At 57.6% G+C, this 23,634-nt stretch overlaps 1 protein-coding gene across 1 annotated transcript in view; it reads right to left on the reverse strand.

Moving 5' to 3' along the window:
* The window catches only part of LOC128785247 (zinc finger protein 395-like), a 24,598-nt gene extending 2,668 nt beyond the window's left edge, over positions 1 to 21,930 (reverse strand). Inside the window, exons 1-9 of the mRNA XM_053937547.1 lie at positions 21,849 to 21,930; positions 21,658 to 21,766; positions 11,778 to 12,018; positions 9,606 to 9,745; positions 8,312 to 8,403; positions 2,650 to 3,062; positions 2,471 to 2,571; positions 1,242 to 1,509; positions 159 to 201 (exon numbers count right to left, since the gene is read on the reverse strand). Coding sequence (XP_053793522.1) covers positions 159 to 201; positions 1,242 to 1,509; positions 2,471 to 2,571; positions 2,650 to 3,062; positions 8,312 to 8,403; positions 9,606 to 9,745; positions 11,778 to 12,018; positions 21,658 to 21,766; positions 21,849 to 21,924 — 1,483 coding nt within the window. The 5' untranslated portion in view covers positions 21,925 to 21,930. The remainder of the gene's footprint in view (positions 1 to 158; positions 202 to 1,241; positions 1,510 to 2,470; positions 2,572 to 2,649; positions 3,063 to 8,311; positions 8,404 to 9,605; positions 9,746 to 11,777; positions 12,019 to 21,657; positions 21,767 to 21,848) is intronic.
* Between the last annotated feature and the right edge of the window lie 1,704 nt (positions 21,931 to 23,634).

The raw sequence follows: 23,634 nt of genomic DNA on the forward strand, positions 1-23,634 counted from the left end.
CCGCCCGGATTTCTGCTTTTCCACCCATTTAGGGAGGTGTCCTGCCGGTGGCACGGCCACACCCTGGGAGGTGACATCCCCTGGGAGGTGACATTCCCTGGGAGGTGACATTCCCTGGGAGGTGCCATCCCTTGGGGACAAGGACAGGGGGTGCCCACGGTGGGGCCGCAGCTCCGTGTTCCCGAATTTCCTATGCGGGATCTGCAGGCGTGGCACATTCCAGTGGGGACACAGCTGGGAGCCACCCCTGGCAGGGGACACCAGGGGACACCAGGGGACACCAGGGGACACCAGGGGACAGGGACACAAATCCCTGAGCCAAGGGACAGGGAGATGGGACAGGGACACAAATCCTGGAATGTCCCCGGGGACATCCCCAGCCATGTCCCTGGGGATGTCCCCAGCCATGTCCCCGGGGACATTCCCAGCCATGTCCCCAGGGATGTCCCCAGCCATGTCCCCAGGGATGTCCCTACAGATGTCCCCATGGATGTCCCCATCTCTATCCCCAACCACATCCCTATGGATGTCCCCATGGATATCCCCAGGGATGTCCTCACGATGTCCCCATGCTGTCCCCAGGGATGTCCCAGCTCTATCCCCAGCTCTGTCCCCACCTCTGTCCCCATGGACGTTCCCAGCTCTGTCCCCATGGATGTCCCCGTGCTGTCCCTACGGATGTCCCCACCATACCCCCCCGATGTCCCCATGGATGTCCCCGTGCTGTCCCCAGGGATGTCCCCAGCCGTGTCCCCATGGGTGTCCCCAGCCACGTCCCCCCGATATCCCCATGGATGTCCCCGTGCTGTCCCCAGGGATGTCCCCAGCCGTGTCCCCACGGATGTCCCCATGTCCCCCCGATATCCCCATGGATGTCCCCGTGCTGTCCTCAGGGATGTCCCCACGGATGTCCCCAGCCATGTCCCCCCAGTATCCCCATGGATGTCCCCGTGCTGTCCCCAGGGATGTCCCCACGGATGTCCCCAGCCATGTCCCCCCAGTATCCCCATGGATGTCCCCGTGCTGTCCCCAGGGATGTCCCCACGGATGTCCCCAGCCATGTCCCCCCAGTATCCCCATGGATGTCCCCGCTGTCCCCAGCTCTGTCCCCAGCCACGTCCCCAATGTCCCCATGGATGTTCCCACTGTCCCCATGAATGCTCCCGTGCTGTCCCCAGGGATGTCCCCAGCCGTGTCCCCCATGTCCCCAGGGATGTCCCCGCTGTCCCCAGGGCTGTCACCTGGTAGGCGTGGTCGGCCTGGATGTGCCAGAAAGAGCCGGGGGCCGAGTGGCTCAGGCCGGGCTGGCCCGGGCCGGGCTGGATGACGATGGGGGCAGAGCAGGACACGGCCCCGATGGCCCCGGTGGCACCGGGGACGGCGGGGACAGCGGTGGCACCGGGGACAGCAGTGACAGCAGGGACAGCGGGTGGTGGCAGCTCCGGGGGTGGCTCCTCAGGCACCCGCAGCTCGGTGTAGTAGAAATCCTCCTCGCGCTCGGAGCCGTCCCTGCCGGACACGGGGACACGGTGACAACAGCACGGGGACACGGGTGACAACAGCACGGGGACACAGGTGACAACACAGGGACACGGGTGACAACAGCACGGGGACACAGGTGACAGCACGGGGACACAGGTGGCAACACAGGGACACAGGTGACAACAGCACGGGGACACGGGTGACAACAGCACGGGGACACAGGTGACAACACAGGGACACGGGTGACAACAGCACGGGGACACAGGTGACATCTCAGGGACACGGGTGACAACTCGGGGACACGGGTGACAACAGCACAGGGACATGGGTAACAACTCAGGGACACGGGTGACAACAGCATGGGGACACGGGTGGCAACAGCATGGGGACACGGGTGACAACACAGGGACACAGGTGACAACAGCACAGGGACACGGGTGACAACACAGGGACACAGGGACACGGATCACAGGGACACAGGGACACAGGTAACAGCAAAGGGACAGAGGTGACCACAGAGGAATAGAGGTGACAGCAAAGGGACACAGGTGACAACAACACAGGGACACAGGTGACAACAGAGGGATGATGGCTTTGGTGACATGGAAGTGCCCATTCCCCGCAGGAATTGGGAATTCCGGAGGGATAAATCCCATGGATTTATTTGAGGGTTGGGAAGGGATGGGATTTCCTGCAGGAATTGGGAATTCCGGAGGGATAAATCCCATGGATTTGAGGGTTGGGAAGGGATGGGATTTTCCACAGGAATTGGGAATTCCAGAGGGATAAGTCCCATGGATTTGAGAGTTGGCAAGGGATGGGATTTTCCACAGGAATTGGGAATTCCAGAGGGATAAATCCCATGGATTTGAGGGTTGGCAAGGGATGGGATTTCCTGCAGGAATTGGGAATTCCGGAGGGATAAATCCCACGGATTTTGGGATCAGGAATTTCGGGAATTCTGGGAATTCCGGACCCCCTGCCTTACCCCAGGTGCTGGGTGCGGACGTGGCGCTTGATGCCGACGCCGGAGCGCAGGACTTTGCCGCAGCCGGGCCAGAGGCACTTGAACATCACCTTCGCCGAGTTCTGGGGACAGACAGTGCCGTCACCCCCGCCCGGTGGCACCGTCCCCTCCCCGGTGGCACCCGGGACATCGTCACCCACCTTCCTGCGGCGCGGCGCGGGCTCCTCCGGCGCCGAGGGCTCGGGGTCGGTGTCGAAGCCGTCATCGCTCAGAGGGGACGCGGTGGCACTGCCAGCGCGGTGAGGAGGGGACACGGTGGCAGCGCCAGGGCAGTAAGGAGGGGACGCGGTGGCACTGCCGGGACAGTGAGGAGGGGACGCGGTGGCACTGCCGGCGTGGCGAGGAGAGGACGCGGTGGCACCGCCGGGACAGTGAGGCGGGGACGCGGTGGCGCTGCCAGGGCGGTGGGGAGGGGACGCGGTGGCGCTGCCAGGGCGGTGGGGAGGGGACGCGGTGGCGCTGCCGGCGCTGCTCCAGTGGCCGCTGGTGGTGCTGCTGCCGCTGTCCGAGACGTCCCCGCTGTCCTTCCAGGGGTCACCGGCTGCCTGCGAGGCTGAGAGAGGGGACACGGTGGCACTGTCACCGAGGGGACACGGTGGCACTGTCACCGAGGGGACACGGGGACAGCTGAACCCCTGAGGGGACGTTAACCTCTGCTGGACCCCAATGAACCCCCACTGGACCCCAATAAACCCCCATTGGAGCTCCATGCTGGGACCTTCCCGTGCCTGCCCTGCCGAGCTGCTCTCTGTGTGTGTGTCTGTCTGTCTGTCTGTCTGTGTCTGTATGTCCATGTATCCATGTGAGTGTCTGTGTGTCCGTGTATCTGTGAGTGTCTGTGTGTCCGTGTATCCATTTGTGTGTCTGTGTGTCCTTGTATCCATTTGTGTGTCTGTGTATCTGTGAGTGTCTCTGTGTCCGTGTGTGTGTCTGTGTCTGTGTATCTGTGAGTGTCTGTGTGTCCATGTATCCGTGTGTATGTCTGTGTGTCCGTGTATCTGTGTGTGTCTGTGTGTCCGTGTATCCATTTGTGTGTCTGTGTGTCCGTGTATCCATTTGTGTGTCTGTGTGTCTGTGTATCCATTTGTGTGTCTGTGTGTCTGTGTATCTGTGAGTGTCTGTGTGTCCATGTATCCGTGTGTGTGTCTGTGTGTCTGTGTATCTGTGAGTGTCTGTGTGTCCATGTATCCGTGTGTATGTCTGTGTGTCCGTGTATCTGTGTGTGTCTGTGTGTCCGTGTATCCATTTGTGTGTCTGTGTGTCCGTGTATCCATTTGTGTGTCTGTGTGTCTGTGTATCCATTTGTGTGTCTGTGTGTCTGTGTATCTGTGAGTGTCTGTGTGTCCATGTATCCGTGTGTGTGTCTGTGTGTCTGTGTATCTGTGTGTGTCTGTGTGTCCATGTATCCGTGTGTGTGTCTGTGTGTCTGTGTATCTGTGTGTGTCTGTGTGTCCGTGTATCCATTTGTGTGTCTGTGTGTCCGTGTATCTGTGTGTGTCTGTGTGTCCATGTATCTGTGAGTGTCTGTGTGTCCGTGTATCCGTGTGTTTGTCTGTGTGTCCGTGTGTGTGTCTGTGTGTCTGTGTATCTGTGTGTCTGTGTGTCCGTGTATCTGTGTGTGTCTGTGTGTCCGTGTATCCATTTGTGTGTCTGTGTGTCCGTGTATCCATTTGTGTGTCTGTGTGTCCATGTATCTGTGAGTGTCTGTGTGTCCGTGTATCCATTTGTGTGTCTGTGTGTCCATGTATCTGTGAGTGTCTGTGTGTCCGTGTGTGTGTGTCCGTGTATCTGTGTCTGTGTGTCCGTGTATCCATTTTTGTGTCTGTGTCTGTGTATCTGTGTCTGTGTGTCCGTGTGTGTGTCCGTGTGTCCATGTATCTGTGAGTGTCTGTGTGTCCATGTATCCGTGTGTGTGTCCGTGTGTCCGTGTATCTGTGAGTGTCTGTGTGTCCGTGTATCCATTTGTGTGTCCGTGTGTCCATGTATCTGTGAGTGTCTGTGTGTCCGTGTGTGTGTCCGTGTGTGTGTCTGTCTGTCTCTGTCTGTCTCTGTCTGTGTGTCTGTCTCTGTGTGTGTGCGCCAGTGCCCTCGTGGCTCCGGCCCGTTGGTGCAGGACGCTCTCGGGGAAGGCTGCGGCCACACCCACCATGGACCACAACAAGTGGCGCCCGAACAGGGGCCTTTGTCCCCTTCCGCCCCTGAACAGCGTCCCCAGCATGGCGGTGACCTCTGTCACCTTCGGGTCAGCCATTAAGGCAACCTCTGCGTTTTTCAGGGTGCGCTGAGGGGACAGCGGCCACCTCGCAGAGTCACGGAGTGCAGGGTCGCTGTCCTCCACAGTCCCCCACCGTGGACCGCAACAATCACCGTGGGGACACGGTGGCATTGTCACCGAGGGGACACAGGGACATCTGAACTCCCGAGGAGACACAGTGGCATCGTCACCAAGAGGACACAGGGACATCTGAATCCCCGAGGAGACATGGCAGCGTTGTCACTGAGGGGACACAGGGACATCTGAACCCCTGAGGAGACACGGCAGCATTGTCACCAAGGGGACGTGGTGGCATTGTCACCGAGGGGACACAGGGACATCTGAACCCCTGAGGAGACACGGCAGCATCGTCACCAAGGAGACGTGGTGGCATTGTCACCGAGGGGACACAGGGACATCTGAACCCCTGAGGAGACACGGCAGCATCGTCACCAAGGAGACGTGGTGGCATTGTCACCGAGGAGACACAGGGACATCTGAACCCCTGAGGAGACACGGCAGCATTGTCACCAAGGAGACGTGGTGGCATTGTCAGCTCAGGGACCTGGGGACATCTGAACCCCTCAGGGGACAGGGCGGCATTGTCACCGAGGGGACACGGTGGCATTGTCATCAAGGGGACATCTGAACCCCTCAGTGGACACTGGGCCACTGAACCCCTGAAGGGATACAGGGCCATTGTCACCTCGGGGACAGCTGAACCCCTGAGGGGACACGGTGCCATTGTCACCTCGGGGTGAACCTCTGAGGGGACAGTGCCACTGTCACCTCAGGGACAACCGAACCCCTGAGGGAACACTGTCACACTGGGGACAACTGAACCCCTCTGTGGGGACATCATGCCATTGTCACCCTGGGGACAACTGAACCCTTGAGGGGACATGGGGCCACCATCACCTCGGGGACAAATGAACCCCTCTGCGGGGAGGGGACACGGTGCCATTGTCACCTCAGGGACAGAGGGACAACTGAACCCCTGAGGGGACACTGCCACTGTCACCTTGGGGGCACAGTGCCACTGTCACCTTGGGGACAACTGAACCCCTTAGAGGACACAGTGCCATTGTCACCTCAGGGATAGCTGAACCCCGGAGGGGACACGGTGCCATTGTCACCTCAGGGACAACTGAACCCCTGAGAGGACACAGTGCCACTGTCACCTCAGGGACAACTGAACCCCTGAGAGGACACGGTGCCATTGTCACCTCAGGGACAACTGAACCCCTGAGAGGACACGGTGCCATTGTCACCTCAGGGATAGCTGAACCCCGGAGGGGACACGGTGCCATTGTCACCTCAGGAACAACACAACCCCTGAGGGGACACAGTGCCATTGTCACCTCAGGGACAGAGGGACAACTGAACCCCGGAGGGGACACGGTGCCATTGTCACCTCAGGGACAGAGGGACAACTGAACCCCGGAGGGGACACGGTGTCACATTGTCACCTTGGGGACAAGTGAACCCCTGAGGGGACACGGTGCCATTGTCACCTCGGGGACATCCTCTGAAACCCCGCTTCACTTGGAATTTTGGGGTTTAATCCAGGGGAATTCCCGGAGCAATCCCAAATTTTATCCCAAACTCGATGCCTCTCCCTGTTTATCCCCCTTTTTCCCGGGGCCAGCCCCGGCTTTGTCCCTTTTGTGCCACCCCCGGGTGACACCGGGCGTTTCCCACGGCTCCCGGGGTTATTTTTATCCATCCTGGTATTTTTATCCATCCCGGGAGCCTCTGACTCCTCGGGAATGAAGTGGCTCCCAAAAAAAGCCGTGACAGGGAATTGTCCCCTCCCAGGGGGTGGCACCGAGGGGACACCCAAGCTCTGCCAGGATCCAGAGGGAATGTTCCTCTCTGGAATTCCCTGGGATCAGGGAGCAGCCAGGTGGGATCGGGATTTCTCCCAAACTGTTCCAGGGAAGTTCAGGCTGGATTTTGGGAATAATTCCTTCCCCACTCCCAGAGGAATTCCAAATCCTTGTGCAAGTGACACTTGGGGACACAGATCTGGAATTCCCTGGCAGGTGGGATTGGGATTTTTCACAGGAAATTGCAGGGGAAGTTCAGGTTGGATTTTGGGAACAATTCCTGCCTGGAAAGGGTTGCCAGGGAGCTTTGGAATCCCAATTCCCAAAGGAATTCCAAATCCCCGTGGAAATCCTACTTGGGGACACGGATCTGGAATTCCCTGGCAGGTGGGATCGGGATTTCTCCCAAATTGTTCCAGGAGAGTTCAGGTTGGATTTTGGGAACAATTTCTTCCCCATTCCCGGAGGAATTCCAAATCCCTGTGCAAGTGACACTTGGGGACGCAGATCTGGAATTCCCTGGCAGGTGGGATTGTTCCCAGGAAATTGCCTCAACTTCTTCCAGGAGAAGTTCAGGTTGGACTTGGGGAACAATTCCTGCCTGGAAAGGGCTGCCAGGGAGGTTTGGAATCCCCATTCCTAGAGAATTCCAAATCCCCACAGAAGTCCCACTTGGGGACATGGATCTGGAATTCCCTGGCAGATGGGATCAGGATTTCCTCCAAACTGTTCCAGGGAAGTTCAGGCTGGATTTTGGGAACAATTTCTTCCCCATTCCCGGAGGAATTCCAAATCCCTGTGCAAGTGACACTTGGGGACACAGATCTGGAATTCCCTGGCAGGTGGGATTGGGATTTTTCCCAGGAAAGGGCCTCAAGTTCTTCCAGGAGAAGCGCAGGTTGGATTTTGGGAACAATTTCTTCCCCATTCCCAACAGAATTCCAAATCCTCACGGAAATCCCACTCGGGGACACGGATCTGGAATTCCTTGGCAGGTGGGATCGGGATTTCTCCCCAATTGCTCCAGGGAAGCTCAGGCTGGATTTTGGGAACAATTTCTTCCCCGTTCCCAGAGGAATTCCAAATCCCTGTGCAAGTGACACTCAGGGACATGGATCTGGAATTCGCTGAGAGGAGGAATTTTGGGATTTTTCCCAGGAACGTGCCTCAAGTTCTTCCAGGAGAAGTTCAGGTTGGATTTTGGGAACAATTCCTGCCTGGAAAGGGTTTTCCAAGGAGGTTTGGAATCCCTATTCCTGGAGGAATTCCAAATCCCTGTGGAAGTGACACTCGGGGACACAGATCTGGAATTCCTTGGCAGGTGGGATCGGGATTTCATCCCATTTGCTCCAGGGAAGCTCAGGCTGGATTTTGGGAACAATTTCTTCCCCATTCCCAACGGAATTCCAAATCCTCACAGAAATCCCACTCGGGGACACGGATCTGGAATTCCTTGGCAGGTGGGATCGGGATTTCTCCCCAATTGCTCCAGGGAAGCTCAGGTTGGATTTTGGGAGCAATTTCTTCCCCGTTCCCAGCGGAATTCCAAACCCCCGCGGGGGTCCCACTCGGGGACGCGCATTTTCCCACCCTCAGCAATTCCCAGATTCCACGACCCCGCTGCTGCTCCAGCACCCCCCGGCCCCGCTCTCCCACGGGAAGGGCACATTCCCAGGTTTTTGGGGGGCGGGCCCAGGGGATTTTTTGGGATGCACTCACGGGGGAGGCCGCGCAGGGCGGGGCTGCAGGAGAGGCTGGTCAGCACCATGGCCGCCACCATCTCGTCCATCTCCACGGCCGCGTCGGATCTCCTGCTCCGGGGGACGGGAAAACGTCGGGAACGACCTCTGGAGAGCCCAGATATTCCACCCACCCCCCCACAGCCCCCCACTGGGAAGGAGGGGATGGGGAAAGAAATGGAAAATCCCGTTAATCCTAAATGGAAGCGCCCTACGGATAAGTCCCGGGAAGGAGGAGCCGTCCCTGGAATGATGAGGTGCTCCAGGGTTTGGGATCCAAACTGGGGAAGTCCAGGATTTGGGATCCAAACTGGGGAATATCAGGTGGGAAAACTCTGGGAGATGCCAGGATTTGGGATCCAAACTGGGGAATCTCAGGTGGAAAAACTCTGGGAGATGCCAGGATTTGGGATCCAAACTGGGGAATCTCAGGTGGAAAAACTCTGGGAGATGCCAGGATTTGGGATCCAAACTGGGCCATCCCAGGATTTGGGATCCAAACTGGGGAATCTCAGGGCTCGGGATCCAAACTGGGCAATCCCAGGATTTGGGATTTAAATTGGAGAATTCCAGGATTCGGGATCCAAACTGGGGAATCCCAGGATTTGGGATCCAAATTGGGATCTCCCAGGATCTGGGATTTAAATTGGACAATCACAGGATTTGGGATCCAAACTGGGGAATCTCAGGTGGAGAAACTCCGGGATTTCCCAGGATTTGGGATTCTAACTGGGGAATCCCAGGATTCGGGATCCAAACTGGGATATCCCAGGCACGGAAACTCTGGGATATACCAGGATGTGGGATCCAAACAGGGCAATCCTAATATTTGGGATCCAAATTGGGATCTCCCAGGATTTGGGATTTAAATTGGAGAATTCCAAGATTTGGGATCTAAATGGGAGAATCCCAGGATTCGGGATCCAAAATGAGGAATCCCAGGCACAGAAACTCTGGGATATCCCAGGATTTGGGATCCAAACTGGGGAATCCCAGTATTTGGGATTTAAATTGGAGAATCACAGGATTTGGGATCCAAATTGGGGAATCTCAGGTGGAGAAACTCCGGGATTTCCCAGGATCTGGGGCTCTAACTGGGGAATCCCAGGATATGGGATCCAAACTGGGGAATCCTAGGCACAGAAACTCTGGGATATCCCAGGATTTGGGATTTAAATTGGGGAATCTCAGGATTTGGGATCCAAACTTGGGAATCCCAGGTGGAGAAACTCTGGGATTTCCCAGGATTTGGGATCCTGGGAAAAGGCACCGACCTTTTGGGAACGTCGATGTTGCTGGACACGGATCTCTCGGGAATGCTGGAAGTGCGCAGGGGTGGGGCTCGGAGCGGGTCCTGCGCCCTCCAGCACGCCGGGAATCCTTGGATCTGCTCATCCAGGGAAGTGACGAGGACCTGGAAAAGGTTTGGGATCGGCTTTGGGGTCACCCGGAACCCGCCGATCCCACGGGATCCTCCTTTGGGATGAAGGATGATCCCATCCTGCAGGGCTTGGATTTCACATTCCCAAGTTGATCCCAAAAAATCTGCCCTCCCCACCCCCAGCAATCCCAAATCCAGGGATTTCCCGACCCTCTAAGCTTTGGGATTTCCACCCTCAGCAATTCCCAGATTGGACAAACCCGGGAATTCCGGCAATTCCCAGCCCCAGGGCCCAACGGGAAGAGCACATTCCCAGATTCTTGGGGCGTATCCATGAATTTTTCAGGAACCCGCTGATCCCATGGGATCCTCGTTTGGGATGAAGGCTGATCCTCTCCTTGGATTTCAGATTCCTACGGAAATCTTAATCCTAACCCAGCCCATCCCAAAAAAATCTGCTCTCCCCACCCCCAGCAATCCCAAATCCAGGGATTCCCCAGGATTCCAAATGGATTTTTCCCCCATGGATTTGGGTGTTCCCAGGACTCCCGAAGTGATTCCATGTGGATAAAAGGATTAAAGCCTGGATGGAAAAAGGATCCCACACTCCAGGAAGGGGAAGGAGCTGTGCAACCCCCCCCGCTCCATCCCAAATTCCCAAATTCCCTCCTGATGGGGAATTTTCCAGCCCTGTTCATGGAAAAGTCTCCCCGACACGGGAAAATCCCTCCCTGGAATCGTCACCCCCCGGGATCCCATCCCGGCCGGTCCCACAGCGGGATCGGGATTTGGAGGAATCAGCACGAGGATCCCAAAAACGGGATTGAGGTGTTTCCATGGATCTCAAGGATCCAGAACCTCGGATTGGGATGGGGGAGATTGAATTCCTTTGGGACTGGGAGATTTGATTCCCTTGGGACTGGGATTGGGAGACTGAATTCCCTTGGGACTGAAATGTGCGGGATCTGATTCCTTTGGGATTGGAATGTGGGGGATTTGAATCCTTTGGGATTGGAATGTGGGGGATTTGAATCCTTTGGGATTGGGAGATTTTATTCCTTTGGGATTGGAATGTGAGCGATTTGATTCCTTTGGGATTGGGATTGGGAGATCGAATTCCCTTGGGATTGGAATTGGGAGATTTGATTCCCTCAGGACCAAAACAAGGGAACTTTAATTCCTTTGGGATTGGAATGTGGGGGATTGAATTCCCTCAGGATTGGAATTGGGAGATGGAATTCCTTTGGGACTGGGAGATTTGATTCCCTTGGGACTGGCATTGGGAGACTGAATTCCCTTGGGATTGGAATGTGGGGGATTTGAATCCTTTGGGATTGGAATTGGGAGATTTTATTCCTTTGGGATTGGAATGTGAGCGATTTGATTCCTTTGGGATTGGAATGTGGGGGATTTGAATCCTTTGGGATTGGAATGTGGGGGATTTGATTCCTTTGGGATTGGGAGATTTTATTCCTTTGGGATTGGAATGTGAGCGATTTGATTCCTTTGGGATTGGGATTGGGAGATCAAATTCCCTTGGGATTGGAATTGGGAGGTTTGATTCCTTGGTAATTGGCATGTGGGGGATTTGATTCCCTTGGGATTGGGAGATTTCATTCCCTTGGGATTGGAAATGGGAGATTTGATTCCCTTGGGACCGAAATGTGGAAACTTTAATTGGGCGATTTGATTTCTTTGGGATTGAAATGTGGGGGATTTGATTTCCTCAAGACTGGAACTGGGAGATTGAATTCCCTCGGGATTGGAATGTGGGAACTTTAATTCCTTTGGGATTGGGATGGAAAACCAGGAGCAGCTCCTGGACGGGAATTCCACTGGATGTTCCCAACGCACCCTCAGCAGGACGGAAGCGCTGAGTGACCCACTTTGGACTCTTTTTTCTGGGAAAAAAACCCCCACTTTTCCCTGGAATTTGGGATTCCTCCGAATGAAATGGATTTTGGGATTCCCCCAAAAACCCCTGAGAGCCGCAGATCCCCCAGGGAATTTTTCCCTTTGGGAAAATCCCTGGAATCTTTTCCCCCACCACGTCCCCAGGAGGTACCTGCTGCCCGTGGAGCTGCCGGAGACTTCCGGGATTCGGGAATCCGGGATTGGGGGATCCGGGACCGGGGGATCCAGGATTGGGGGATCCGGGACTGGGGGATCCGGGCGTTCCGTCCTCGAGCGGGGAAAATTCCGGAATCTGGGAGGCCGCCAGGATCCCGTCGGGAACGGCCACGCGGGTGCCCAGCAGGGAGCGCTTCCCCAGGCGGCGCGAGAGGACGGTGGCCATGACGGACGCGCTGGGGACAGACGGACAGACGGACGCGGGGGTGGCACCCGGAGCTGGCACTGGGGATGGGGCAGACGGACGGACGGACACGGGGATGGCACTGGGGATGTGGGGACAGACAGACGGACACGGGGGTGGGAGCTGGCACTGGGGACAGACGGACACGAGGGTGGCACCAGGGACATGGGGACAGACAGACGGACACGAGGGTGGGAGCTGGCACTGGGGACAGACAGACGGACACGAGGGTGGCACCAGGGACACGGGGACAGACAGACGGACACGAGGGTGGCACCAGGGACATGGGGACAGACAGACGGACACGAGGGTGGGAGCTGGCACTGGGGACAGACAGACGGACACGAGGGTGGCACTGGGGACATCGGGACAGACAGACGGACACGAGGGTGGCACCAGGGACACAGGGACAGACAGACGGACACAGGGGTGGCACCCGGAGCTGGCACTGGGGACGGGGGGACAGATGGACGGACACGGGGGTGGCACTGGGGATGTGGGGACAGACAGACGGACATGGGGGTGGGAGCTGGCACTGGGGACAGACGGACACGAGGGTGGCACCAGGGACATGGGGACAGACAGACGGACATGAGGGTGGTACTGGGGATGTGGGGACAGACAGACGGACACGAGGGTGGCACCCGGAGCTGGCACTGGGGATGGGGGGACAGACGGACGGACACGGGGGTGGCACTGGGGACATCGGGACAGACAGACGGACACGGGGGTGGGAGCTGGCACTGGGGACAGACGGACACGAGGGTGGCACCAGGGACATGGGGACAGACAGACGGACACGAGGGTGGCACTGGGGACATCGGGACAGACAGACGGACACGAGGGTGGCACCGGGGACATCGGGACAGACAGACGGACATGGGGGTGGCACCCGGAGCTGGCACTGGGGATGTGGGGACAGACAGACAGACACGGGGGTGGGAGCTGGCACTGGGGACAGACAGATGGACACGGGGGTGGCACTGGGGACATGGGGACAGACAGACGGACAAGAGGGTGGCACTGGGGGCACAGGGACAGACAGACGGACACAGGGGTGGGAGCTGGCACTGGGGACAGACAGACAGACATACATAGAGGTGGCACTGGGGACATTGGGACAGACAGATGGACACCGTGGTGGCACCAGGGATGTGGGGACACACGGACATGAGGTGGCACCACTGGGGACATGGGGACAGACAGACGGACATGAGGGTGGCACCACTGGGGACATGGGGACAGACGGACGGACACAGGGCTGGGTGCTGGCACTGGGGACATGGGGACAGACAGACGGACACGAGGGTGGCACTGGGGACATCGGGACAGACAGATGGACACGGGGGTGGCACTGGGGATGTGGGGACAGACAGACGGACAGAGGGGTGGCAGCAGAGACATGGGGACAGACAGATGGACACGGGGGTGACGTTGGGGATGTGGGGACAGACAGACGGACACGGGGATGGGAGCTGGCACTAGGGACAGACGGACGCAAGGGTGGCACCGGGGACATGGGGACAGACAGACGGACATGGGGGTGGCACTGGGGATGTGGGGACAGACAGACGGACACGGGGGTGGCACTGGGGATGTGGGGACAGACAGACGGACACGGGGGTGGCACTGGGGATGTGGGGACAGACAGACGGACACGGGGGTGGCACTGGGGATGTGGGGACAGACAGACGGACACGGGGGTGGCACTGGGGACAGGGGGACAGACAGACGGACACGGGGGTGGGAGCTGGCACTGGGGACAGACGGACACGAGGGTGGCACCAGGGACACGGGGACAGACAGACGGACACGAGGGTGGCACCAGGGACACGGGGACAGACAGACGGACACGAGGGTGGCACCAGGAGCTGGCACTGGGGATGTGGGGACAGACAGACGGACACGGGGGTGACGTTGGGGATGTGGGGACAGACAGACGGACACGGAGGTGGCACTGGGAACATCTGGACAGACAGACAGACAGACACGGGAGTGTCACTGGGGACATGGGGACAGACAGACGGACATGGGGGTGGCACCCAGAGCTGGCACTGGGCACAGAAACTCTGGGATATCCCAGGATTTGGGATCCAAACGGGGGAATCCCAGAATTCGGGATCCAAATCAGGAATATCCCAGGATTTGGGATCCAAACGGGGGAATCCCAGGCACAGAAACTCTGGGATATCCCAGGATTTGGGATCCAAATCAGGAATATCCTAGAATTTGGGATCCAAACTGGGAAAACCCAGGCACAGAAACTCTGGGATATCCCAGGATTTGCGATCCAAATGAGGAATATCCCAGGATTTGGGATCCAACCCAGGGAATTCCAGGATTTGGGATCCAACCCGGGGAATTCCAGGATTTGGGATCCAAATGAGGAATATCCCAGGATTTGGGATCCAACCCGGGGAATCCTGGATTTGGGACCCAAATCAGGAATATCCTAGAATTTGGGATCCAAACTGGGAAATCCCAAGCACAGAAACTCTGGGATATCCCAGGATTTGGGATCCAAATCAGGGAATCCCAGAATTCAGGATCCAAATCAGGAATATCCCAGGATTTGGGATCCAAATGAGGAATCCCAGGATTTGGGATCCAAATGAGGAATTCCAGGATTTGGGATCCAAATCAGGAATATCCCAGGATTTGGGATCCAAATGGGATATCCCAGGATTTGGGATCCAAATCAGGAATATCTCAGGATTTGGGGTCCAAACTGGAGAATCTCAGGCACAGAAACTCTGGGATATCCCAGGATTTGGGATCCAAATGAGGAATATCCCAGGATTTGGGATCCAACCCAGGGAATCCCAGGATTTGGGATCCAACCCGGGGAATCCTGGATTTGGGATCCAAATGAGGAATATCCTAGAATTTGGGATCCAAACTGGGAAATCCCAAGCACAGAAACTTTGGGATATTCCAGGATTTGGGATCCAAACGGAGGAATCCCACAATTTGGGATCCAACCAGGGGAATCCTGTAATTTGGGATCCAAATCAGGGAATCCCAGAATTCAGGATCCAAATCAGGAATATCCCAGGATTTGGGATCCAACCCGGGGAATTCCAGGATTTGGGATCCAAACAGGGAATCCCAGGATTTGGGATCCTACCCGGGGAATCCCAGGATTTGGGATCCAACCCGGGGAATCCCAGGATTTGGGATCCAAATCGGGGAATCCCAGGATTTGGGATCCAAATCAGGAATATCCCAGGCACGGAAGCCGCCGTTCCCAAACCCTCTTGGCCGCCGTCCAGCGCCGGAGCCGCTCCTCATTTCCTTCGGGATTTCCTTTTCCCTCCTTCCCTTTTTCCTTCCCCCTCCGGCCCTGGCAGCCAGAGGGGAGAGGAAAAAAAAGGGAAACCCTGCCCCGAGCCAAATTTCCGGAGCTTCCAGAGGATTTTTGGACGCTGGGTCCCATCCCCGACACGGCCGTGCCAAGAAATCCCCGCCCGATGTCCCAAAGAACCCAAAGCGGAGCCCGGAGGCCCCCGGAGCCCCGTCCCAGCTGTTCCCAATCAATCGGATCCCAAATTATTCCGGGCGGGGATTTGGGACGGAGTTTTTCCCAAAAAAAAAAAAAAAAAAAAAAAAAAACAACCAAAAAACAACAAAATTCTCAGCAACTCGTGGAGGTTTGGGAAACGAGGAATTGTTGGTTTGGAGAGAGGGAATGTCCCGGTGCTCGTCCCGGGTGGGTTTTGGGAATAAAAACCAAATTTTTGGCACAAATCCCTCTCTGGAGAATGCCAAAATCCCGTTTTTTCACGTTTTTTTTTTTCCCCTCCAGTTCAGCCTCGCTCGCAACAACCACGAAGTCCAGGCTGTGGCAGACCCCAAAGGCGAGAACAAACCCACTTTTCCTCTCAGGATTCCCAAAAAAAGCCTCTCCTCATCCCAAAATATCCCGAAAATCCACGCTCCGGCCCCACCGGGAAGCCAGGTCTCCGCCGGGAGCGGTTTGGGGAATTTGGGCTTTTTTTAAATTTAAAAAAAAAAAAAAAAAACCAAAACTCTGAAGCGACTCAAAACTCCCAGAAGAGGAGATTCCAAAAGTTTCCTCCTGGATTTTGCCCGGCAGGAAAAGCTCCCTGAGAGACTGCGGGAGGGAAATTATTCCAGAGGGAAACACCGGAGCACCAAAATCGGGATTTTTTTTTTTTTTTTTGGAGGAGGAGCCGGCGAGGGCGGGGGCAGGAAAGGGAGAGGGAGCTCGGAGTCAGGGCGGGATGGATCCCTGGATTCCTGGATCCCTGGATTCATTCCTGGATTCCTGGATCCATGGATTCCTGTATTCCCAGATCCACGGATTCCCGGATCCGTGGATTCCTGGATCCATGGATTCCTGTATTCCCAGATCCACGGATTCCCGGATCCGTGGATTCCTGGATCTGTGGATTCCCAGATCTGTGGATCCCTGGATTCCTGGATCCCTGGATCTGTGGATTCCCAGATCTGTGGATCCCTGGATTCCTGGATCCCTGGATTCCCGGATCCGTGGATTCCTGGATCTGTGGATTCCCAGATCTGTGGATCCCTGGATTCCTGGATCCCTGGATTCCTGGATCCCTGGATTCCTGGATCCCCGGATTCCTGGATCCATGGATTTCTGGATCTGTGGATCCCTGAATTCATGGATTCCTGGATCCATGAATTCCTGGATCCCCGGATTCCTGGATCCCTGGATTCCTGGATCCGTGGATGCCTGGATCCCCGGATTCCTGGATCCCCGGATTCCTGGATCCATGGATTCCCGGATCTGTGGATCCCTGGATTCCTGGATCCATGGATTCCTGGATCCCCGGATTCCTGGATCCTTGGATTCCTGGATCCATGGATTTCTGGATCCATGCATTCCTGGATTCCTGGATCCGTGAATTCCTGCATCCATAGATTCCTGGATCCATGCATTCCTGGATCCATGGATTCCTGGACTGCGCGTATTCCCGACCGCGGGGCACGTGGGGAAGGCGGCAAAGGAGGAGGAGGAGGAGGAGGAAGGGGAGGAGGAGGAGGAAGGGGAGGAGGAGGAGCAGAGTGCCCGGGCCTGGCGCGGAGGGAGGGCGGCACCGGGCAGGGCACGTGTGCGCGGGGCGGGGGACGCGGAGGGACGGACGGACGGACGGACGGACAGACGGAGGGAGGGACCGGGCAAACCGGGGGGACAGACACGGACCCGGACCGGGACCGGGATGGGAGGAGGGAATACGGACAGCGAGGAGGGGACCGGGACTGGGGGGGACAGACAGACACAGGGACTGGGGGGACAGACAGACACAGGGACTGGGGGGGACAGACAGACACAGGGACTGGGGGGGACAGACAGACACAGGGACTGGGGGGGACAGACAGACACAGGGACTGGGGGGACAGACAGACACAGGGACTGGGGGGACAGACAGACACAGGGACTGGGGGACAGACAGACAGAGGGACTGGGGGGGACAGACAGACACAGGGACTGGGGGACAGAGACAGACACAGGGACTGGGGGGGACAGACAGACAGAGGGACTGGGGGGGACAGACAGACACAGGGACTGGGGGGGACAGACAGACACAGGGACTGGGGGACAGACAGACACAGGGACTGGGGGGGACAGACAGACAGAGGGACTGGGGGGGACAGACAGACACAGGGACTGGGGGACAGACAGACACAGGGACTGGGGGGGACAGACAGACAGAGGGACTGGGGGACAGACAGACACAGGGACTGGGGGGACAGACAGACACAGGGACTGGGGGGGACAGACAGACAGAGGGACTGGGGGACAGACAGACACAGGGACTGGGGGGACAGACAGACACAGGGACTGGGGGGGACAGACAGACAGAGGGACTGGGGGGACAGACAGAGGGACTGGGGGGGACAGACAGACAGAGGGACTGGGGGGACAGACAGACACAGGGACTGGGGGGACAGACAGACACAGGGACTGGGGGGGACAGACACAGGGACTGGGGGACAGACAGACACAGGGACTGGGGGGACAGACAGACACAGGGACTGGGGGACAGACACAGGGACTGGGGGGGACAGACAGCAGGGTTGGGGGAGCAGACAGCAGGATTGGGGGGACAGACAGACAGAGGGACTGGGAGGGACAGACAGACACAGGGACTGGGGGGACAGACAGACACAGGGACTGGGGGGGACAGACACAGGGACTGGGGGACAGACAGACAGAGGGACTGGGGGGGACAGACAGAGGGACTGGGGGGACAGACAGAGGGACTGGGGGGGACAGACACAGGGACTGGGGGGACAGACAGACACAGGGACTGGGGGACAGACACAGGGACTGGGGGGGACAGACAGCAGGGTTGGGGGAGCAGACAGCAGGATTGGGGGGACAGACAGACAGAGGGACTGGGAGGGACAGACAGACAGCGGGGTTGGGGGAACAGACAGCGGGTTTGGGGGGACAGACGGACTGGGGGGGACAGACAGACAGCAGGATTGGGGGGGACAGGCAGCGGGATTGGGGGGGGACAGACAGATTGGGGTTGGGGGGCACAGACAGAGGGACTGGGGGACACGGACACGGGGCAGGGAATGAGGGGGACACGGACACGGGACAGGGAATGCCGGGGGACACGGACACGGGGCAGGGAATGCCGGGGGGGGACACGGACACCGGGCAGGGAATGCCGGGGGGGACACGGACACGGGGCAGGGAATGCCCCGGGATGGGGGGACACGGACACGGGGCAGGGAATGCCCCGGGATGGGGGGACACGGACACCGGGCAGGGAATGCCGGGGGGGGACATGGGGCAGGGAATGCCCCGGGATGGGGGGACACGGACACGGGGCAGGGAGTGCCGGGGGACACCGGGCAGGCCCCCCGGGGATGCCCCGGGCGCCGAGCACCGAGCGGGACCCGGGCAAGGCGCAGCGCTCACCGGGACCGGCAGAACCCGCCGAGGCAGAACCGGCTGCCCCCCACCCCGGCCCGGCCCGGCCCGGCTCGGTCCCCGCTCACCTCCGGCTGTTTTGAAACGCTCCCCGCTCCCGGTTCCCGGTTCCCGGCCCCGGGCTGGAGCCGCGCCGGGCCGGGCGGGGCGGGGGCGGAGCCGCGGCCGGGCGGGAACCGCCGCTCCCGCGCGCGGTTTTTTTTTTTTTTTTTTAATTATTATTTTTTTAAGCCCTAATTTTTTTTTTTTTTCCCCTCCTCCCCCGCTCAGCCAGGAAGGGAAGGAGGAGGAAGAAGAAGAGGAATTGGGGGAGGAAGCCGAGCTGGGGCGATGCCGCGCCGCCACTCACCGCGCCCGCGGAGCCCCGCTCCGAGCCTCGCCTCGCCGCCGGCCGGGTTAAAGCTCCCGGGGCCGGGCTGGTGTAAACAACCTCTCCCCACATGCTCGGCCCCTTCCTGCGCATTGGCTCCGCCGCTGCCTCTCCGTGCAACGCCCCCGCCGCCCGGCCCCGGCCCCGCCGGGCTCCGCCGCCCCGGCCCGGGATGCCCGCGGGGCGAGGGGGGCAGCCGGGAGGGGCTGCGGGGGCTCCTTCTCCCCTCGTTCCCCCTCCTTCTCCCCCTGCTTCTCTTCCCCGTTCTTCCCCTCGTTCCCGCTCCTTCTCTTCCCCGTTCTCCCCTCGTTCCCCCTCCTTCTCCCCCTGCTTCTCTTCCCCGTTCTCCCCTCGTTCCCGCTCCTTCTCTTCCCCGTTCTTCCCCTCGTTCTCCCCTCGTTCCCCCTCCTTCTCTTCCCGGTTCTCCCCCTCTCTCTCCCCTCCTTCTCCCCCTGCTTCTCTTCCTCGTTCTTCCCCTCTTTCTCCCCTCTGTCTCCTCCTGCTCTCCCTGGTTTTTTTTGTTTTTTTTTTTTTTCCTCGTTCTCCTCCCCGTTCTCCCCTCACTCTCCCCTCGCTTTCCCCCTGCTCTCCTCTCGTTCCCCCCTCTCTCTCCCCTCGTTCTCCCCCCGCTTCTCTTCCCGGTTCTTCCCCTCTCTCTCCTCCTGCTCTCCCCTCGTTTTCTCCTCGTTCTCCTCCCGGTTCTCCCCTCACTCTTTCCCTCGCTTTCCCCCTGCTCTCCTCCTGTTCTCCCCTCGTTCCCCCCTCTCACTCTCCTCCTTCTCCCCCTGCTCTCCCCTCTCTCTCTCCCCTCTTTTTTCCCCCTCGTTCCCCCCTCACTCTCCCCTCGCTCTCTCCCTGTTCTCCCCCTCACTCTCCCCTCGTTCTCCCCACGTTTTCCCCCTCACTCTCTCCATTTCTCTTCCCGGTTCTTCCCTCGTTCTCCCCTCACTCTCTCCCCGTTTCTCCTCCCGGTTCTCCCCTCGTTCTCCCCCTTCTCTCCCCTCGTTTTCCCCCTCTCTCTCCCCCTTCTCTCCCCTCTCTCTCCCCTCTTTTTCCCCCTCGTTCTCCCCTGGTTCTGGCGGTTCTCCCCGCCCAGCCGGCCCGGGGGATGAGGCCCCGCGGCTCCGCTGTTTACACCGAGGGCTCTCGGGTCGCTTTTTTGTCGTTTCCTGGGTTGGTTTGAGCTTTACAAAGCTCGGTTTTAGCGATGGTTTAAGTTTGGGCCCTCCAGGCTATTTTTGCCTGCGCGGGGCTGGGACTCCTCCTGCACCCCTTTCCAAGGGATTGGGATCTTCCTGCACCCCTTTCCCAAGGAATTGGGGTCTCCATGATCCCCTTCCCAAGGAAATGAGATCTTCCTGCACCCCTTTCCTTGAGATGGGGATCCTCCTGCACCCCTTTCCCAAGGATTGGGGTCCCCATGATCCCTTTCCTTAGGAATGGGGCTCCCCCTTTACCCCATTCCCAAGGATTTGGGCTCCCCCTTTACCCCATTCCCAAGGAATGGGGCTCCCCCTTTACCCCATTCCCAAGGATTTGGGCTCCCCCTTTACCCCATTCCCAAGGATTTGGGCTCCTTTTTACCCCATTCCCAAGGAATGGGGCTCCCCCTTTACCCCATTCCCAAGATTTTGGGCTCTCCCTTTACCCCATTCCCAAGGATTTGGGCTCCCCCTTTACCCCATTCCCAAGGAATGGGGCTCCCCCTTTACCCCATTCCCAAGGATTTGGGCTCTCCCTTTACCCCATTCCCAAGGAATGGGGCTCCCCCTTTACCCCATTCCCAACATTTTGGGCTCCCCCTTTACCCCATTCCCAAAGAATGGAGCTCCCCCTTTACCCCATTCCCAACATTTTGGGCTCCCCCTTTACCCCATTCCCAAAATTTTGGCCCCCCCCCTTTACCCCCTTCCCAAAGGATTGGGTTCTCCCCATCCCCCCTCTCTCTTTATTTATTTTTCACCAGGAATTCTCCTTTTGGGGTTTATTTATTTCACTTTGGGCCATTGCTTTTCCCCTCCCTTCAAACCCTTCAGCTTTTTGTCGCCATGACAAAAAAAATCCCTAATTTTGGTGTTTGTCCCTTTATAGCGCGTTAAGGCAGAGCTGCTGTACAAACGCTGGGCCTGTGCCAAGCCTCTAAAAATGTTTATTTTTACCACCAACGAATTTACACAGCCCAGGTGGGATTTCACTACCCTTGTCCGAGGTAAAATGCTGGCACAGGAAAGGGTTTTCACCCAGCTGCGATATAAAACATGAAACCTGATGTGATTTCCCAACAAAATATCTGTATTTTTTTTTTTTTAATTTCTAAAACCAAATACCTTCTCCAATGCATCCAAGCAGGAGCCAAAATCTTCTGGTTCCAGAAATGCTCCTTAAATTTCCTCCCAAGCTCCTCGGGCTTGGGTTTCTCAGTCAGCTCATTACGTGCTAAAATTAAAATTGAAATGAAGAGTGAGTTATTACGTATGCAGAAGAGGTGCCTGTGGAATCCATCGCCTTTGGAGCTCACCTTGGGAGGCAGCTTGTTCTGCTGCCACACCTGAGAAAATATTCCAAAACAGCAGGATGGGCTGCCCCTCCATCATCTTCCTCCATCATCCCCCCTCATCTTCCTCCATCATCTCCCCTCATGGCCGCCCCTCATCTTCCTCCATCATCCCCCCTCATCTTCCTCCATCATCCCCCCTCATCTTCCTCCATCATCCCCCCTCATCTTCCTCCATCATCCCCCCTCATCTTCCTCCATCATCCCCCCTCATCTTCCTCCATCATCTCCCCTCATGGCCGCCCCTCATCTTCCTCCATCATCCCCCCTCATCTTCCTCCATCATCTCCCCTCATGGCCGCCCCTCATCTTCCTCCATCATCCCCCCTCATCTTCCTCCATCATCTCCCCTCATGGCCGCCCCTCATCTTCCTCCATCATCTCCTCTCATGGCTGCCCCTCATCTTCCTCCATGATCTCCCCTCATGGCCGCCCCTCATCTTCCTCCATCATCCCCCCTCATCTTCCTCCATCATCTCCCCTCATGGCTGCCCCTCATCTTCCTCCATCATCTCCCCTCATGGCTGCCCCTCATCTTTCTTCATCATCTCCCCTCACCTCACCCATGGTCTTCCCTCATGGCTGCCCCTCACAACCATGGAGGCTCCTCATGTCCACAATGATTTCTCTCATCTTCCCCATGATCTCCCCTCATGGATGCCCCTCACCTCCTCCTCCATGATCTCCCCTCACAAACACGGACACCCCTCATCCCCTCCATGATCTCCCCTCACAAACATGGACACTCATCTCCTCCATGATCTCCCCTCACAAACATGGACACTCATCTCCTCCATGATCTCCCCTCACAAACACAGACACCCCTCATCCCCTCCATGATCTCCCCTCACAAACATGGACACTCATCTCCATGATCTCTCCTCACAAACACAGACACCCCTCATCTCCTCCATGATCTCCCCTCACAAACACAGACACCCCTCATCCCCTCCATGATCTCCTCTCACAAACATGGACACCCCTCATCCCCTCCATGATCTCCCCTCACAAACACGGACACTCATCTCCTCCATGATCTCCCTCACAAACACGGACACCCCTCATCCCCTCCATGATCTCCCCTCACAAACACGGACACTCATCTCCTCCATGATCTCCCCTCACAAACACGGACACCCCTCATCCCCTCCATGATCTCCCCTCACAAACATGGACACTCATCCCCTCCATGATCTCCCCTCACAAACATGGACACCCCTCATCCCCTCCATGATCTCTCCTCACAAACATGGACACTCATCTCCTCCATGATCTCCCCTCACAAACACGGACACTCATCCCCTCCATGATCTCCCCTCACAAACATGGACACTCATCTCCTCCATGATCTCCCCTCACAAACACAGACACCCTCATCTCCTCCATGATCTGCCCTCACAAACATGGACACTCATCCCCTCCATGATCTCCCCTGACAAACATGGGCACTCATCTCCATGATCTCTCCTGACAAACATGGACACTCATCCCCTCCATGATCTCCCCTGACAAACATGGGCACTCATCTCCATGATCTCTCCTGACAAACATGGACACTCATCTCCATGATCTCCCCTCACAAACATGGACACTCATCTCCATGATCTCTCCTGACAAACATGGACACCTCTCATCTCCTCCTCCATGATCTCCCCTCACAAACACGGACACCCTCATCTCCTCCATGATCTCCCCTCACAAACATGGACACCCCCATCTCCTCCATGATCTCCCCTCACAAACATGGACA

This window comes from Vidua chalybeata, chromosome 3, assembly GCF_026979565.1.
Source record: "Vidua chalybeata isolate OUT-0048 chromosome 3, bVidCha1 merged haplotype, whole genome shotgun sequence".
Classification (NCBI taxonomy): domain Eukaryota; kingdom Metazoa; phylum Chordata; class Aves; order Passeriformes; family Viduidae; genus Vidua; species Vidua chalybeata.